This window comes from Heloderma suspectum, chromosome 1, assembly GCF_057233095.1.
Source record: "Heloderma suspectum isolate Gila_16-S chromosome 1, 16-S_ref, whole genome shotgun sequence".
NCBI classification, from domain to species: domain Eukaryota; kingdom Metazoa; phylum Chordata; class Lepidosauria; order Squamata; family Helodermatidae; genus Heloderma; species Heloderma suspectum.
In genome coordinates, this window is record NC_139458.1 from 249,462,387 (window position 1) to 249,482,217 (window position 19,831).

Sequence of the window (19,831 nt, forward strand, 5' to 3'; positions counted from 1 at the left end):
CCTCACAATTTTTTATTAATGCAAGGTGCATTGAAAATATGGGGTTTGCCCATTAGAACTGCTGAAAATTATTTATATGTGCAAAGGGCAAGAATGTGCATGCCCTTAAGGCCATAGGCTGAATAGCCAGTGCATGAAGTTGGACTAACAGGAGTGTGGTTTACATGTGATATTGACATTAGGCTACTCTGGTTTGTAATTTTTTTATTTTTTATTTTTTGCTGGGGGGCACACTCTGGATTCAGATTTTGGTTTGCTTACATGTGAAATCACACATAAAGGTGTTTAATTTTGCTTATTTAATTTTAAAGTGTGTATTGTTGTAGAGAAAACGGGCTTAACTTGAACTTGGCTGGTGTGCTTCTGTGTGTGTGTTTTCTATTATAAACCAGAATTGAACTGACATAATTATATCCACCCATGAAATACAGTGTGAAATAATTTTCAGTACTCATGTTTAACTACTAGTCACACACTTAAAAATATAAAATACTTACCCCAAAATCAGTTTCAAAGTACCTCAAGATAGCAAAAGTCAAAAATTTGATTCACTATATTTACAGGTGACGGCTTGGACAACAGTGTAGCTTCTCCCAGCACAGGTGATGATGATGATCCAGATAAGGACAAAAAGCGACATAAAAAGCGTGGCATCTTTCCCAAAGTAGCCACAAATATCATGAGGGCATGGCTGTTCCAGCATCTAACAGTAAGTGAACTCGATCACATATGTGAAATGAAACGTGGGTGGAAGGTGTCATAGTTGTGGTAGAAAATAGGACTCACTACCTGTCATGGGAGCACATGAAGAGTATAGTTGAACAGCTGAGGGTGCTCTTTGCAATTGAGATTCTTTGCATTTTGTATATATCTTGCTACAGAGGGAGGGAGAGAGAGAGAGAGAGAGAGAGAGAGAGAGAGAGAGAGAGAGATGTAACTAGTTAGATTGTTGTTCCTGCGGTTGGACAACAAAATGTTCATATACAATGATCTGTTTCATTTTCTGGTCGCTTCTATTTCTTTTCTTAGCACTTTCTGGTTTAAAACAAAAGCCAGAATTTGACCTACTCTTAGTTATCTGTGGGCTCATCTGTGTAGCCAAATACCAATAGCTCAAAGGGATGGGCAGGCAGGAGGGTGCTGGGGTAGGCAGCACTCTCCTGCCTACCCCAACTTCCTCCTTTAGTACCACGTCAAGAAGAGTTTGCCATTCAGCACCAGGCAGGGTTCTTGATGTTGTGCTGATGCTGGTGGATAGAGGGTTTTGGAATTGCACAGTTGTGCTTACAATCCTAGGTGTGTGTGCGCATGCGTGTGTAAGTGATTTTTAGCTGCTGCAGTTGCACATGGTGTCTGCCAGATCAAACCTTCCAATACTATTCTTGCAGTGAGATATTGCCTTCCTTGATTGCATGATAGCACACGTACATTTATTTGAGGTCATTATGGACTGACTGACTGACTAATGTTCTTCCCAAATGGTCCCTCTCTGAATACAAGACAGAAGGTGTTTGGAAACCATGCATAATGAAATCTCCTTTTCCTTAGCTTGAATTTGGTAAATAATCCCCCCAAAATCTTTTCATAGTGGATTTATAATGTATCATGTCTCATCAACTTTATCATTCCCTTAGTTCAGTAAGAACTATGGTGTTTAAAAACCTGTGAGTTGTGACATTCAGCAACGCCTGTCACAACTCTGGGTTTGCTACCATTCCTACTGTGTCACATCCTTTACAATCTCAGCTAAGACTCTGAACACTACCCATATGATTGCTTTTCTGCCCAGTCTATACTAAAAGGTCCTGGATAACTGAGAACTTTCTCTTCACCTTGATTATTACCTCAAGAACAGCTAATAATGTTAAGAGTACAACAAGTAATTCCTTGAGTGCATGTAGTTCAAAGTTAACAAAATGGTTTATGCATTTCCCTACCCCTATTTTCTTTTCAATTGCCTGCTCAACCCTAGAGAACTATAATGGACTGCTCTTAAAGCTTGACCTTTCACAGTAGTAGTAGTCAAGGCAAGTAAGTTCCAGATAGTTCTCTAGTTTAGAAGTCGCTGATAACCTGGCACTGTGGCTGTGAAACTAATTAGGTCTATGGCAGGGGCTTATGTGCACTGATGCCCTAGGAAACCATTCAGCTGAAGCACACCTCTTCCAAGAAAATAGGCACTCCTACTATGGAGGTGCAGAAACTCTTTCAGCCTAAGGGCTCAATTCCATTTTGGAGAAGCTCTCAGGGGCCGTGTTCCAGTAATGGGCAGAGCCAAAGGCAAAAGGAGGGTCCAAAATGCAAAAACAATACCAGCATACTTTAGCTTAAAGCTTTTACTGCCAGTGAGTAAGGCTAAGGAACATTCTCAACCTTTTAGAACAGGGAAAAACTGTACTAAAGCCAAGAAACCACCAAACAATAGGTGCTTGGAGGAAAGAGTGTAGGACCAGGGGAAAGGGGCATGGTATTCTGGGGAACCCTGGAGGGACAGATTAGGACTTCCCAGAGGGTCGGATTTGGCATCCAGACCTGAGGATCTGCACCCCTGCTCTAACCCATGTCCACAATTATGCCAACCATCTGTATTGGGGAAGAGTTACTTGGTTAACCTGGGAATATGTAAAATTTACTTAATGTTGCATTTTGAAGACAAGATAAAACATAGGCCTCTCTACATGGACTAACGAAAAGCTATAGAATGTACTTAACTATTTTCTTCACCCGGTGGACCTTGTAGCTGTAAAAGTTCTGCCATTGTACTGAGGTCAAGTATGCTATAGATCATATGTTGGAACCTATTCATAGGGTTGAAAGCCCAAAGTTTGTTCCTGCGCCCTATCAAATGTGTAAATTTCTTGCTGGAAGTGCAGTGTGACCAGGCCACTAGTAGTGCACTTAGACAAATATGCTATTACTGTTTCTTATTTTGAAGTAGGGATGGATGACTTCATTCCACCATGGTAGACAGTGGGAAGTAAAACATTCAGAAGCATATCATAAGTTACAGCTGGTTAACTGCAGCCTTATTAATATGCAGAGCACAACACAAATGATGCTTATGGGTGTGTAATCTCCCATCCCCACCACTTTTTAAAATCATTTTTAGACCTACAGAATGTTCCTATTCATTTAGATCTAAATAATAATCTCCATAGAAGCAGCCACTGATTAGCATTAGATGGACAACTAAATCAAAGTTAACAGAACCAAACACCAACAGAGAAAACTATTGCTCTCCAATAATTTTGCAAGTGTGTATGCCATGAATGTTGAGTCCTTGGTCAATCAGTTTGCAACTCGGACTGAAGCATCCGACTCATTTAGAGTCTTCTGTATTATTTTTCATTTCGAGAGAACTTCCCCAATGCTACCTAGTAAGCTTACTGGCTAAGGCAGGGATTTGAAATGAGTCTTCCTTTTTCCAAGCCAGAACTAACCGATGCACCACATGGGCCCAGGGATGTGTAGTGGACAACAAAAAACTGAGCTACCAGAGTCCAGGTTACTGTTGAAGACCTAGTGGGATAGTGGGTCCAGTAACCTTCACGCCCACTGGGCACAGTCTGTGTAAGAAAGGAACTGAGCTTCTCAAAGGTCATAACAGATGTAGCTCAGTCCTTAAAGACATGGATTTGTCAAAGCTAATTGACAGGTGAAAGGATATTCTCTCTCTTGGGTGTTATAAAGCTAGAGTCCACATGCTTTGCTAGGACATCACTTGCCCTGCATGCGACCACCATACACACCACTGCTGCCAATATAGTTACTGGAATGCAAAGTAGACCTTGGGAGTCTGAGCTGCTGTGCCTGAAGAGAAGGGTCACAGTATATGGAGGGTGAAATATCCCTTTAACAAAGATTAAGATAGAGCAATCATTTCTAAGACTGATCCAATTAAACCAGGGGCTCTACATTTAATACAGGAAGAACAGTCTACTTACAGGCCTTTCTTTTTTCTTATACGTTCAGCACACTGGTTGCCCCATTTTTCCTCCTTGTACTTCCCTTTTTTCTGGCAAGACAGCTGATGTCGTCACTGAGAGTACAAAGAGACATGAAATAATTATTTTTCCTTGAAATTTATACTATAGAGGTTAGACCAAGAAGGTACAGCTTTGTACAAGAGCAGCTTTGTATAATTTTTATTCATATTAAGGGGAATAAAATGCTGAATATCCCAAACACCATGCTTTTGAAAGGTCTGTATTGGCATTGTTAAAGCATTGTTAAACCCACCTTGGTTTTGAGGTGGGTTTTCATTGACGCAAGCAAACAGTGGCTTTGGTACAAATCTGCAGATCCATTCAAATCAATTTGGATTTTTCTGGTTATGTGAATCGGCCCTTAATTTTCATAATTCTGGCCTCAGTACATATTTGTACTGAGGAGAACAAGGTCCAACCCTCAGAGTTAGGTGGTGGCATGCAACTTCTTCGGCAATAAAGACTAATTTCAAATGGTAGCTTTAGCTAGAGGTTTCAAGTTAATGCTCATATTCTAAGGTAAACATGATTAATAAATTGACACAATTGGCATAAGATCTATGCACAAGGTAAATACTGGACTAGGATGGTTCATTATGCCGTGATTATGGGATGAACTACTGTATGCATCAACATACTTCATCAACTGTACGATGTGTACTGATTAGGGATGTACAAAAGTCACTTACCTTTTCGAAGGGTGACATTCGCGGTGGGGGGGGAGGCGCTCCGTCCCTCCTCCCGGAATTCTCTCTGGCCGGCTCCACTCTACAGAGATTCCACAGAGCCGCCAGCCGGGGCCACCCTCAGCCGGACATCCAGCCGCTGAGCAGCTTGCAGGGATGCAAATGGCGGCTGCTGTAGCCGCCGCCATTTGCGTCCCTATATTTTGCCGTGATAGGCTACGTAAATATTTACGTAGCCTATCACGGCAACCCCCCCCCAAAAACCAGCAAACGCAAATGGCGGCTAGGGCGGCCGCCATTTGCGTCCCCCCCTCTTTTTTTGGCCGTAATAGCCTACGTAAATATTTATGTAGGCTATCACGGCAAAAAAAAAGGGAACACAAATGGCGGCCGCCATAGCCGCCACCATTTGCGTTCCCTTTTTTTTGCTGTGATAGGCTACGTAAATACTTACGCAGCCTATCACGGCTTCAGCAGGGACGAAAATGGCATCCCTGCATTAGCCGTGATAGGCTGCGTAAGTATTTACGTAGCCTATCACGGCTATAGTGATAAAGGGAATGGCAACCGCAGATGTGGCTGCCATTCGCAGAGCAGCGCGAACGGCATCAGGTAAGTGTCCTGTTTTGCGCGCCTTTCGCGGGGGGGGGCTTCGTTTCGCCACGGATTTTGGGGGGCCGAATGCACTGGCATTCGGCCTCACCGAGATCCGTGGTGGAATTCTCTGACATCCCTAGTACTGATACAAGATTAAGATATTGTTTCTTTCTTTTTTCCATGTGGCATTTTATTTTTCAGGAAATGATTCCTGAAATTAGGGTGTTCATGTGGGAAGTGTGTGATGAAACAGCAGACATGAAATTAAAAAGTAGACATTTCTGTGTATGCTTCTCCACAGGATGGCCTTAATTTCGCTTTCTGAATAATAAAAGATAATGATGCTCAACTTTATGTCCAATGTGTTGGATCCAAACTTAGTCGTACTTAGAGTAGACCCATTGAAATCAATGGAACATAAGTTAGCCATGATCCAGCCCAATGTGTAGTAATTTGCAGAATGAAAACAGTGTTAGGAATTACTACATTAGTATCAAAAAAATCAGCATTCTGTTTGGCTGGTAATACTACTTAATTGGACTGTTATCTCAACGGGCTACTTTAAAAGATTAAAAAAAAACTTGCTCATAATTATAATATTAATACCCATCAGTGGCATGGAATTAAATGACACAGACAATAATTGCTGTGTCTGTCATCCTAATGATTAGTGGATGGAATGATCTAAAATAAATGGAGAAACGGTATAATCTTCTAAAAGTTTTTGTAACTTTGGTCCACAGCGCTTGATACTTACTTTCAGATTGTGATTTTTTTGTTTAAAAAACCACACCCACCTCTCATTGTTCTTTCTGAAATATACAAAAGAAATTTTGTTCTCTTTAATTCGGTATTTGTATAACATTGTCACAGTAATGACATGCAGCTCATTCCTTATGTTATTTCCAGTAGGGTAGTTTTAGTAAGGTGATATATGTCCCAAAACCATAGATACTCTGAGCTGGTGCTTTTCTGTATGCAGTCTCTGTATTTTTTTTATATATATATATATATATATATATATATATACATACATACATACATACATACATATACATATATACACATACATACATACATATATATACACACACACACACACACACACACGGGCGAACACGCACACATGCACGAAGATAATAAAATAAAATATCTGGTATCTCAGAGGTGGAGCCATAAGCTCAGTGGTAGAGGACTTGCTTTGCATTCAGAAGATTACATGTTCGATCTCCAGTATTTCCAGTTAAAACAGTTTGGGAAAGGGAGCACTGCCTGAGACCTTGGAGTCCTGCTGCCATTCAAAGCAGACAGTACGAGGTTAGATATTCCAATGATAAGACTTGTGTAAGGCAGCTTTACATGTCAGTGTATTTTAACTGGATAATAAATTGAATGGATCTTATTTTATAACAATACATGAAAATGTAGTGGAAATGGTTAAAATGAAGATGATAACTGATGCATTTAGTTTGGCCACTTCCATTTCAACTTTATTTTCTACATTAATTAAATGTTCTATATAACTGTCCCATTTTGCCATTTCAATGGAGATAATGTTAACATCTGTAATTTACATGGCTATGGGTGGAACCTGAGACTTCAGTAGCTCTTCTTCTTTTGGCACACCACAGATATTGAGCTTGGTGGGTCCATTGCATGATGGCCATCATTAGATTATGGGAGATATTGCTTTATGGCAACCTTCCATAACTCCCAGCATTCCTAACTATTAGCCATGCTGGCTGGGGCTGATGAGAGTTGAAGTCTAAAATGTGTGCCCTCCAGCTTGAAGAAGTCTGCTGTACAGCAATTCCAATAGTGCTGGTGTGTTGAGAGAAAAATCTGAGACATCTTAATCTATCCCCATATGTTATGTTGCCACAAGTAATAATAATGTTGGTAATTATTATTATTACTAACATTACTATTCCAGTTCCTATCCCGGGAATGCTGTCAATAGCTTACAATAAAAAGGTTCTTTTGGCAAAGTTCAAGATATCCCCTGGACAACAGTGCTTGAATTTTCAGGAGGTAAAATAAGGCAATCTTCTCTTTGGCTCCTCTTTTTCAGCACCTTGGAGACAAGTGAGAGAAGATGGTGGATTATAAAGTAGAAAGGGGGCCTAGTAAATTCCTGTAAATTCAAGCATTCTTCAACAGTCAGAATTGAAAGCAATAGCAGGTTGGGATTTGGTGAGTTTTTCTTAAGTATCATAATGTCAGGGCCTAGATTTGGAATGCTGTATCATCTTGTAATTCAGGAAAACAGGATCAAATTCTCAAGGCCTAGATTTAGTCCTGTAGAAGAACTGAAACAATATAATGGCATCAGTTTCAAAACAAAATGGCTGTGTGTGTGTTTGTGTGTGTGTGTGTGTGTGTGTAGGAGAAGGGCATCTGGGCGGGATGTGTGTGTGTATGTGTGTCCTACAGACTGAGAAGTACCCTGGGAACACTAGACTGTTGTGTCAAAGAATATATGTATCAGCATAGACTAGTGGTGACAAAATAATTATTTACTCTTTAACTTTTTCTTTTTTAAGCTTTTGATTTGGTTCCCCCCCCCATTTTTTTTACAATTTTGAAAATGGTCATATCTATAAGCATAAATACTTTTTAACTTTAGTGTGTTTAAAAATATCAATACTTTACTTTTCCAGCTATTTGAAGTGACTTACAAAAAGCTAAAGGAATAGGGTTTATTGCTCAGCTTTAACACTGTTTGAAGATTATATTTACTTACTTTTAGATTTTATATCCCGCTTTGCCAAGGAGAACTTTTCCAGGGTGGCCTACAAAGCAAATCAAGTGATAGAAACACAACAATAAAGTAAAACAAAACTAAAAACAACAGATTGGATTCTGTTTTGCCTATTTTATTAATTTTATTCCCTCCCCATTGTATGCCCCACACTGAGGGTGGGTAATACAGTCACACCTTAAAAACATAATAAAATTATATGAAACAACTTACAATGCAATCAACATTTCTTATTTGGCTGGTAAGGGAGAACAGTGTTCCCTTACTGAACCAGGTTGGTGGCCATGTCTGAGTTTAAAGTTTGCTGTTATGTTTTTAAAGCACTTTGATGTATTCTTTGAAATGAATTGGGAGTTATATGCAACTCCTTTAGCACCAGTGTAATATGCTCCCTGTATCCCATCCGGGTAATCAGCTGGTAGCCCCATTTTAAATTAATGGAGTAATCCATTCCAGACTGTCTTCAAAGGCAGCTCCATGGAGAACACATCACAGTAGTCCAGCCTGGAGATTACCAATTTTTTTCTTGTGACCCCTGGTAATTGGAAACACTGAAGTCTTAATACCTAATTATGGGTCTTATAAAATTAATTTTATTGGATATTTGATAGCATACTTATCAAATCTGTCAGCCACAGCAAAAAAAGTATAATTATTAAAAAAAAATGTTAAGTCGTCTTGTTGAATAAAAGCTTATTACTGGATTACAAGCAACATTTTTAATAGTACCAAGACATAAATTTTAGGACTTCAAACACTTTTTTGAAAGGAAAATTGGCACTATTGAAAAGAAAGTGAATGCACCAAAGAATTTCTCCAAGAAAATCTCATCTGGCAATCCTGTACAGACTTAAACTACATATAAAATAACATTTCTAAAGAGTTTACAGGAGAGCTTACTGAGAAGTTAGACTATACACAAAACCTCACATGGAAACTTAACTCTGTGTGTACACTGGAACATTTTCCATGCATTATTCAGTCTGTTTCAAAAGCAAGACAAATTCCTGATATAATTGTAATATGTAACCAGCCAAAATATAAAACTCTTTTGCTGTCTTGATTCCAGTGGGACCTCATAGCGAGGGTCTTGGGTGATTGTAGTTTGGAACATTTGGTTGGATGTGAAGATTCCCTTTCCCACAAAACGGAACCTTTGGATCCAGCCCAATATTTCATAAGCCACACTCCAAAAACCATATATTCTAGCTTTGCAATTAAGGCTGCAATCTTATACCCACTTTCCTGGGAGTAAGCCCCATTGAACTTGATGGGACATGAATAGACATGATTAGGATTGTGCTGTAAGTCCCATATAGCTAGTTGCACACACGTGTGTGTATATATATATATATATATATATATACATATACATACACACACACACACACACACACACACACTAACCCTGCCTAGCTTAGTCATAAAAGAAGAACCAAATTCCATAAAAATTTCCTGTTTTGAGATCATTCTTATTTGCCAACAGCCCAACCTGGGGAATTTAAGCCACAATTTGGGATTACTGTAGGGAGCTGCTGGAGTTTAAGTAGCTTTGCTGTGCCACATGCAGCTGTGTATTCACAGGTGATTGATGCTGTTGATAAATTTCTCAGCTGATTCAGTCTTTTACTCTGTACCTCGAAAGCCCAAAAGCCCAATGACAGATATTAGTTGCGCCCATCTTTGTATTTTGTTTCTGCCACAAAATGAACTTTACTTACTTCCTATACAAAGAGCAAAAAACTCTTGCCTTTACACATTGCTACTATGTTCCTCCTACTGCAGGACTTATCAGTAACGAAGACTGATTCTGAAAATAGTTTTGTTGACCTAAGTCACTTCTGAGTCTTCAGTTCACAAAACTTTGCCCACAGGGCCCATATTTGCAGGGGTTTCTATCTTTTGGCTTGCCATTGAAATACCTGGACAATAAACTATAGGCAGCCTTCCCTAACCTGGTGTCATACAGATGTGTTGGACCGCAACTCTTAGTATGCCCCCGTGAGCCGTGCTGATTGGGGCATGCTGGGAGTTGTAGTCCAACACATCTGGAGTGCACCAGGTTGGGGAAGTCTGGTATAAGGAAACAGAAGTTGAATTTCTCAACTAAAGAGCCTAAGAAAATAACTATTTGGAGCAAACGCTGAAAACTTTCCACAGGTGATGATAATGGGCAGGGCTGTATTCATTTTAAAAGTGCTTGTGTCTTCCATGTATTTTTCTAAGTAACAGGACTGCATGTATATGTGGGTTGGAGGAGAGCATTTAATGAGGGTTGAATATTGTATATCACATCTTCCACCATTTGTTTTCCTTTGAATTCTAAGAAGCTGATACCTCACAGTTACTCTTATCTAGCTAGGACTAAGGAATATGCCATGTGACTTGCTATTTGTCTCTAATCATAATGTGCATTTCAACTTTCAAAGAAACTTTTCTTGTAAGCTGCTTGCAGAGTCAGAATGGTTCATAGGAAGCTTATTAAGAATAGTTTTTGACAAAAATTTCAATAGCCTGGGCAGTCACTTTTCAAAAACATGAAATGAGGTGGAATTCATTGGCTAAATTATTCATTATTAATTGCTTTCCTGCTTTATCTTCTGACACAGCTGCTGTTCCTGAAATAGAGAAATTATTTTTGTTTCCTGACACATAGTACGTAACTATTTACTCCATGAGTACAAAGCTTTTAGATTATTAACATGTTTAAGAATGTGTTGCATGAAAAGGTAAAAAATGTAATACTTTGGAAATAAAGTACTTGGCATTTTTAAGATATTTTATAATACACCGTGTGAAATCATCCCACTTGAAATATAAATATGCAGTGCCAAATTCTGGATTAATTGGACAAACTAATACATTCAATGTCTTTAAATTTGTTTTCATTACTATATGGTGGAAGCAGACTGTAATGTTTTATAAAGTTGCAACTGTCTTGAGAAAGGCATCACTTCCCATGGTGTACACACATCCCTTTTGCCCTACTGTTGCCTTTGTATTAGGGATGCTTTAGGATTTTGTTCAGTTCACATTGTTTTGTGAACTGACCTGATTGACACTTCCTGGACTAATACATGGATCAGAACACAGTTATCCTTTGGGTCTTACACTTCCTCAAGTTTTGCAATCCAGTCCTTGGCTCAAAAACATCAAAATGAGTTTAAAAACGCGTTTTATTTGTTCCTTCCTTCCTTCCTTCCTTCCTTCATTTCATTTCATTTCATTTCTATACCACCCAGTAGCCAAATCTCTCTGGATAAAGTTCATACTGAAATGCATATTTTAGGATAAAATGTGTAGTCCTGTTGGTTTTGTTAAAAAGCACACAAACAAACCACCCTGTTAATATTTAAATGTGAACTTTTGCGCATTTTTTAAAAAGAATTGCAGATTGATGGGGAGACAGGATGGGACAGAGCAGACTTGTGAACACCTGCGAAACTGACATGGTCATGGACCGGAAGCATCCATCCATGCCTACCCTGCATGCCCCCTAGCATTTCACAGATGAAAGCAGATTAATAGGTAGAGCTAGGGGTCATGTGCAGTTACCCAGCAATGTTGCTTGGTAGACAGTGGTGGGCGGAAACAATCCAGACTCTAACGTGCCGCAAGTAGAAAGCAGGAATTAAAAGAAAACTGAATGCAAGCCAATGGCACTGGATTGTGAAAGCAATGAGGCAAGCCACCTACACAGAAAGTCAAATACATCTAACCACTATGTTGTATATATGTTGTTTATAGGACATTGGTCCCATTTTCCAATAGAGGAACACTGAGGCACTAATATAAATGACTTGCCCAAGATCAGTGGGTGAATCCATGGCAGAGATAAAAGTTAAGCAATAATAGACTACTTCTGATCATGTGAAGAGTGTTTTGCACTTCATCAGTGAGAAATTGCAGCCTCCCCACACACTTAGAGTTAAGGAAAAGTGTGCATCAGTGTGTGCCACCAGTGGTGGTGATGGCGGCGGCATGATAGGAGTTGAGCTGATGTGCTGCTCCAAACTGCAGTGGGCAGCCACCATGTTATATCCCCCCTCCAAAGAAATGTACACAATGGGCTTCTCTACATGAGGGTAAAACCCTGCACCCGTACTGGGGCTTCTGGATTCTTTGCGGGATTGAGATTGGCTCCTTTACACAGGCTGACATGGGCTGTTTTTCGGGGATTTTTTTTCCTGGCAAGTTCTATATGTTTCACTATACAGCCACTAGATGCTGCTGCGGTATAGCGGAGTTTTCACGAGGCTTCTATGGTGGAATACAGCAGGGTAGAGAGAAAATACTAGACTTTTCTGATCATGGAAAAATCCACAATAATAGTTACAAAGAGTGGGAGAGGCCCTGGAGGATGTCAACATCATGTAACAGATCCACAAACTTCCATGAATAACCAGTCTCGGTTGCAGAATAAAAACCCGGTATGGAGAAGCCCTATGTCAGTGATTGCATTATAGGGGATCTTAGATGATGGTTGTCAGCTGTTGTTAAGGGACAAGTGACAGCTCGGTTCCTGCACCTTCCATCATGTGGCCCATAGGTAAACATACTCAGATAGGAAGTGACTGACTGGGTGGTGTTTGTAGTAATAGCAGGTAGCAGTGCAAGGCTGGGGTGATCCTGGGGGCAACAGGATTGGCAATGAGCAGGGGCCTGAACATGCCACCCTCTGATGCCGGCCCTGCTGTACCATGTTCCAGCCGCCCAATTCACAAAATTGAGATGTTGCCTTTTTTCTTTTTAAAAGAAATTTACCAGGACATTGAATAAAGACACTTTTTAAACATTGATCTTTGTACTTAATCCGCAAATTTAAGGAGTTGAGGACTGAACCAATCACCTTGCTTTTCAAAACTCTTTCCCTCTGCCCCACCGCTACAAACTTTGATTGAAACGTTGAGTAGATTCTTTGCCATTTAACAGTCAGTCGGGTTCCCTCTTCCTCATTCTCTTCCTGCCATTTTCACCTTGTCCCGATCTAAGTGGGCTGGGAGAAGCATAGAGAAGTAGTCAATAAGAAAAGCATCTAATTTGCATTTAGCGCTGTGGTTTTTAGAAGAAAAGTTCGGAGTTGGGGGTGAGGGGTGGAATCGGTACTCATATTTAAAAGAGTACATTTTATACCGGTTTCTTTGCTTGCCTCAGTGAAAACGTATAGATATGTGATCACCAATTATGGTTTTTGGATCACCATAAGTTAAAGAATATCAAGAATACAGATGTTTACATATAACTGTTTAGGCAGATCTCTGTTGATGCCCACTTCAAAGCTTTTTAGATTTCCATCACCTCTAGCCAGCATAGCCGATGGGAACAGATAATGGGAGTTGCAGTCCAATAGTGTCTGGAGGGCAGCCACAAGTTGCCCACCCTTGGTCTATGAGAAGCACTGGTATTGCTAAAACAAGTCTTTCTATAAGAACCTTTGTTTATCAGTCGATGTAGTAAGTCTTGTAGAGGACACACAAACTATACAGTAATCCATCTTCTACACCTTTGGAAGTAGAGGAAGTTGACTGTACATGAAGCCCAGAAAAAGAACACAAAACTAGGATCCACTGGGATCAAGATGTATAAACACTGACAAATGCCAGCACTTCCTTTGGGAGACTGTGCCTAAGAGCCAATTCATGTGTTACCTCAGCATCATAACTTTCACCCAAAAGTAAATTTTGTATCGCCTGATCCACCCTGCTGTTTGAGTCAGCTTTCTGTATGAGTCAACACACTAAATGCCTGCATCGATGCCATACTTCTCAGCTCGTGGTACCGACACAGGGTCTTGCCACATAAACCAACAGACCAAGCTGATTACAGCGTTACCACATTTGCATGGGACCATACCCATGAAGAAACAATGTTTGGTGGTAGTGATACTACTAACATTTGAATCAGCCCTGGAATTTTGAGAATTGTGGCTCTTTTATCACTGGAAATTACATGGTGATTGCTTGTGTCTGCATCTCCTATCTTTCACATCTCCGATCTTTACATGGTGGGATGGGCTGCAAATTTAATCTGCTGTTGCTTGCTGCTATGTAGATGGGTAGGTATGGCGAGCTGGTGACATACGCTTCCACTTCCCAAAATATACATGGTTCACTAAATTAGCACACTGCTATTTTTGACATATAAAGGCCTACTTTGTATACTGGGTTCGAGCCTTAGAGTTAAAGTTATAAATTAGAGGTAATGATATTTTAAGTATGTGCAATTTATATATTTAAATGTAGTTGTTCTTAAAGGCTTTACATAGTCATATGCACCCCATATAAAGAGCTGTGATATAGAAAACGTCTGCATATGTGCACTTATGATTTCCCATCAAGGTGGAATACAACTCTTGTAGTTGCATCCACAGAGCAGAGAGCATGTTAAACCTTGGGGTGCTGTTAAGCCACAGCTATGCGGTGGGACCATTTTAAAGCCGGCAATAATGAGAATTTTAGGATTTGTAGGCATAATATGTAATTTTACTTATGATTTCATAAAGAGTAGTCATAATATTTTGGGGGCGGCAGCGGTAAACAGTTACACTGCTCGGATCAAAATGGCACCACATTGACTTTTAAATTATTCCACCTGTCTGTATGAATAGAATTTCCAGTGTAGGAGCATACAGACAGCTGCTGCTAATGTTTTCCCTCTGCAGACAATACTGGCAAGAGCCCTGGCTTTTGATGTGAAATGGTACCTGGTTTCTTGGCTCTTGGGCTACAGGAGGAACAATTTTGCTTTTAAAATGACTGTACTTAGTTCTGAGTTTTGTTGATCATAATAATGTCATTTTTATGATCAACAAAGAAAGTTGTAATCCTATCCTATAAACATCCAAATAGTGGGAAAGAGATGGAGTTCATGTTAGGACCTCAGGGTTTGGTCCTGAAGACTCCCTGGCTCTTCAGCGTCATGCAGATTAGAATCTATAGGCGAGAAGAAAAGTGTACGTGTGTGTGTGTGTGTGTGTGTGTGACGAGTGAACCTATGGATATGGTATAATATAGTGCATGTGTGTAAATGTCCGCTTACCTGTTGTGTGTGTAATACTTATTTCTTATACACTTTTGGGAAGCTTGAAATGTGTCAAGATAGTCACAAGTTGCAACTTGCAAATTCCAGTCACAGTGGTTTGGTTTTTGTAGGATGCAGTTTGGCTTCAGTAGACATTTGCTCACCACAACTTATGACAGATGTTCAGATTTATTAGCATTGCTACCACACATTATGAGTAGGAGGCTTGCAGTCTTCCTTGCCTGTTAGCAAAGCCATTGTGATGTTGGCCAATAAGATGCATGCATCTGGCTGATGTCATGTTGCCTTGCTGACAATGGTTTAAGTGATATATGTCTGCAGGGCTTAGAAAAGGTTCTGTTTTGTGTGCCTCTGCTTTTCTGGAGTGAGCTGTTTGCCATTCTGAAAATGCATTAGGGCTCCAAAAGGGTTAAGGGATATAGTACTGCAATTAAAAATCCAGCTTGCCAACAAGCTATTTTGCGAGAGTGGTATAAATATGAGATCCGCTCGTCTGGCTCATTTGCAAGCCTTCTTTTTGACTTCTTTCACACAACTGGTGTTTTTGTGTTTAATTTAACAAGAAATGAGTAGTAAATGAAAGCTGCTGCCTGAAATCCCACTGTGAGCGTGTTTTGCACTTGGCTCCCCAGTGAAAAGGCAATTTGTGAAATTATGTGATAGAGTAATTAGATGAAGCCTGGGCTTTTGATTGTTGCCATGCTTATGAGGTGAAGGTTTGCTAGGGCGGGGGCAGGGAGGAGAGGGGAAAAATAGCTGATTATTATCCTGGCAAAGTTGGCTCAAGGCTTCTTAATTTATTTGTAAACAGAATATTTAGTGACCACATAGGAAGTAGCAGTAATCACCAGCTCGTAAAGGAACTACAGCAGAGCTTTGGATTTTTACAGAGTGTTCATGTAAAATTTAAGCTGGGAGGCAGAATCCCTGTTAATGTAATTAGGATCTAATTTACCACCCTTTGCACACAGATATATAATAATGTCTAGATATTATTCTCTATTTTAAGGCACATTACATATACCTCAGTGCAGCAGTTCACTGAATAGAACAGGTGTGAGCCCTCCCCCCAGACATCTCTCCCCCACCCAGGTTTGCACCATAAATACACTGAACCCATTTCTAAGGGGGAAATGCTTGCCCAAAAGAGGAGAGGCCAGTTGAGCTGGGGTGGAGAATGAATGGAAAGAATGGCTGCAAATGAGGCAGTAATGGACAGTTGCCCTTTATGTACTGATGGATTTCTCAATGGTTAAGTAAATTAAAGCAAATGCTAGAAAAATCAATAGGCTTGCAGAGTCTTGGTTGTGCCTCATAGACTTCAGGACAGAATGACAGATGTGGTGCATATGACCCATTTAAGTATTAATGCTTGGGAAATTGCTTCTGCGTGCAAGGTTATAGGCCTAGAAATATTGTTATATTAAATTACAGATAATAATATTTTTAAGTATATGTGCAATTTATATGTTTCAGTTTAGTTGTTCTTATGTGTTACATTTGTCCTGGAAGATTAGTTGCTTAGTTGTGTCTGTGGAACAGTAAATCAAATTTTAAAATGTTCATGCAGTGAATTGTCTTAATATAAAGCTGTATTTGGAAGTCATGTATGTTACACACAATCAGGCATAGAGGGAATGTGCTAAAACAACATTAACTATACGATTGTATTTCAGCCAAAATAAATGTACCATGCATTAGAGTCTTAACTGTCACAGAACTCTGTCTGATATGTTGATGCAAAATTAGGAAAAGACATGGTATCTAGTTATTTTATATGAATTTCAAAGCAAGTCATACTAAATATATGCTGGGGGGGGGCAGTATGCTAGAGAGGGCACCCAGTTAAAACCCGAATTCCTATCTGCTGGTCCCTATGAAAGGTCTGGCTCTCACAAACAGTAGATAAGCCTACCTGGAATATACCACTTCAGACTAGAGTGGCCATATGTCCTACTTTACAGAGGACCATCCTCTGTTTGAAGTTGTCATCTGTTTGAAGAGCTGCCGGGTCCAAGCCTGGTTTAAAGATAAAGAACCATCAGAAGGGAGAGCAGCATGGGCCTTGAAGTTGCCTATTAACACAGTGATTAGGCATAGGTCATATGGTTACAGTCTTCTCTGCTATGGTGAGATGTCTTGTATGTCTATTTAAATTTATAGCATTTTTTCCCTAGATTTATACCTATACATGTAAATTAGCATAGGCAAATTCTGTACAAATCTGTGTCCTCTCTTGTCCTCCTTTTTGGTGATGCCTTTCCTCTTTTTTGACAATGCATAAATGGCTACCCTACTTCAGTCTGCAAATGGGGGCTCACATTATTGACAGTTTTCCCATACAACAAAAGTTCCCCGCACATAGAAAACTAGCATGGTAGAACTCTTCTCCCGGACACCTAATTTTGTTTTGTTTGAGGGAGTACTCACTTGTACAAGTCCCTTACCTGCAACCCACACACGTTTGCTACCTTAGGAGACCTTCATTACACAGTAGCAGAGGGGAATGGACAGGGGGTTGTGATATAAATTTCAGATGTAAGCTTCAGGTGTAAATTATTTTTTTTGCCTTAGTATCATCAGCTGTCTCATCTTCTGTGTACAGCGTATTCATATACAAGTTTCTCCATCTCTCTCTCTATCCAGCTACATCTGTGGCAGAATCATTCTGCCAGGATGGGGGGGCGGGGGGAGCTACTGGCTTGCATAGGTGAACTGAATCCTTTTATATGGCAACATTAGAAATAGGCAGCACGTGCTTCTTGCCTTGGTTGTTAATAAAATTAGATTTTAATATTTGTTTTGTTGTTGTTCAGTCGTTCAGTCGTGTCCGACTCTTCATGACCCCATGGACCATAGCACGCCAGGCCTTCCTGTCCTGTGCTCTCTCCCGGAGTGTGCTCAAATTCATATTCATTGCATCGGTGATGCTATCTAGCCATCTCATCCTCTGCCGTCCCCTTCTCCTTTTGCCTTCAGTCTTTCCCAGCATCAGGGTCTTTTTTGTGAAGGTTTCAGTTGTAACTCATTTTGGGAGCCAAGTTTTTGCTGAAGTGGGGAAAATACACACATGAAATAATTGATTTAGCAGCAAAGACTACATGTTAAGTAGTAGTAGCAACACTTGGCTGAAACTCTGCTAACTTGGAAATAGATGAACCAGCCAAAATGTCAGTGAGATAGTATAATTGTATGCATAGTGGTATATAATATAGCAATTGTTCTGGGTCCAAATTTACCATTCAGTAAGGCTGGAATCCTATACACACTTTCCTGTGAGTAAATCTCAGTGGGGTTACTTCTGACTAGACATGTATAGTCTCCTTGTCCTGATTAGGTAAATGCCATGCTCTGAAGAAGTGGCATAGGGTTAGAACTACAGTACTGGAGATCTTTAAGATACAGATTTAGCCAACATAGGTTGTGTGCATTTATATATATATATATATATAGAGAGAGAGAGAGAGAGAGAGAGAGAGAGATAGAAACAAAGTGATAGCTGCTTTACTAAATATTCACTATTCAGGTAGGAAACATAACAGAAAGATTGGCATTACAATTATTGAGTCAGTCCTCATATTTCAAGATATATATATATATATATATATATAGAGAGAGAGAGAGAGAGAGAGAGAGTACACGCACAATTGTCAAGGGTGAAGGATGAGCATGTGCAGAATTAGGCATGTGTCTCTCTCTCTCTTCTTTAAAACTTGGTATTGGCATCCTGACCTCGTTCCAGCTGCTGCTTCCATTTTTAAAAAAGAGTTACACACCTAATTCTATTCACGTCACCCTTCACACTTGATTTACTATTTTTTCCTCAGGTTTGTGAATGGCAAAATTAAATGTCAAGAGAGAATTGGTCCGATATTTGTAGAAGTGTAGAGGCTACTTGGTATAAAATAAAATATTTTAATTGGGTCAAGAAACTGTAACCTCCAACCGGGGGCTCCTATAAAATGATGATGTTGCAAAAAAAAGGGGGGCAGATTATTACTTCGGGGCCGTTGAGAGTATATTTGCGTATTCAGGATGGATGAGAGAACCATCCTGAAAGCTGTCAGACCTGGGCTCTGTAATGTGAATCTGAGTGATGACAGAATCTTGTCATTTCCCCACATGTAGTTTCATTGCTATGGTGACGATATGCAGCGATGAAAGTTATCATTTAAGGTTCAGACAGCATACAGTATGGTTACTGTAGCTGCCAGCTCCCTGTGGTTCAGAAGATAGCCATTTGTATCAGGATAGCACCAAAGTATCTAATGACAGACGTGATACACTGATTTTGGATACATGGGGCTATTTGCTTCTACCTTAGCCACTAGCCTTAACAACGTTGCTTCTGTCTGAAAACTACTTTTATCCTTGTGGTTATTTATACATGAGTTTTAATATTTTGGTGCATTGTCAAATAAATGGGAATGTTGAGTAAAAAAACAAAACAGCAAGATCTTATGTCATGTCTTTTTTGTGTATGTTTTACATTATTAATAAAGAGCTAAACAGTTTGCATTTTATTTTAGATACAGCAAATGAACAAACACATTAATCAGTGTTTAATTGACAGCAGCTCTCTTAAAATGCACATGCTTGTAGGAGCCTCTCAGACTAGGTCATTTGTTTTTGTCCAGACCATTAAGGATCAAAGGTCATTGGGCATCCAGAAGCCATTAGCCAGTCACTGTTTTTTGCTGGGTCCCTATATTGTCAACTCACTAGTCATCCATGGCAACCCAGACAAGACATTCTGTCAA

General features: G+C 39.8%; 1 protein-coding gene across 2 annotated transcripts in view; it reads left to right on the forward strand.

Annotated features, from left to right (window-relative positions):
- MEIS1 (Meis homeobox 1) overlaps nt 1-19,831 on the forward strand; it is a 217,997-nt gene that overhangs the window by 104,668 nt on the left and 93,498 nt on the right. For both annotated transcript variants that reach the window (XM_084823682.1, XM_084823674.1), the window contains exon 9: nt 564-709. In XM_084823682.1, coding sequence (XP_084679808.1) covers nt 564-709 — 146 coding nt within the window. The remainder of the gene's footprint in view (nt 1-563; nt 710-19,831) is intronic.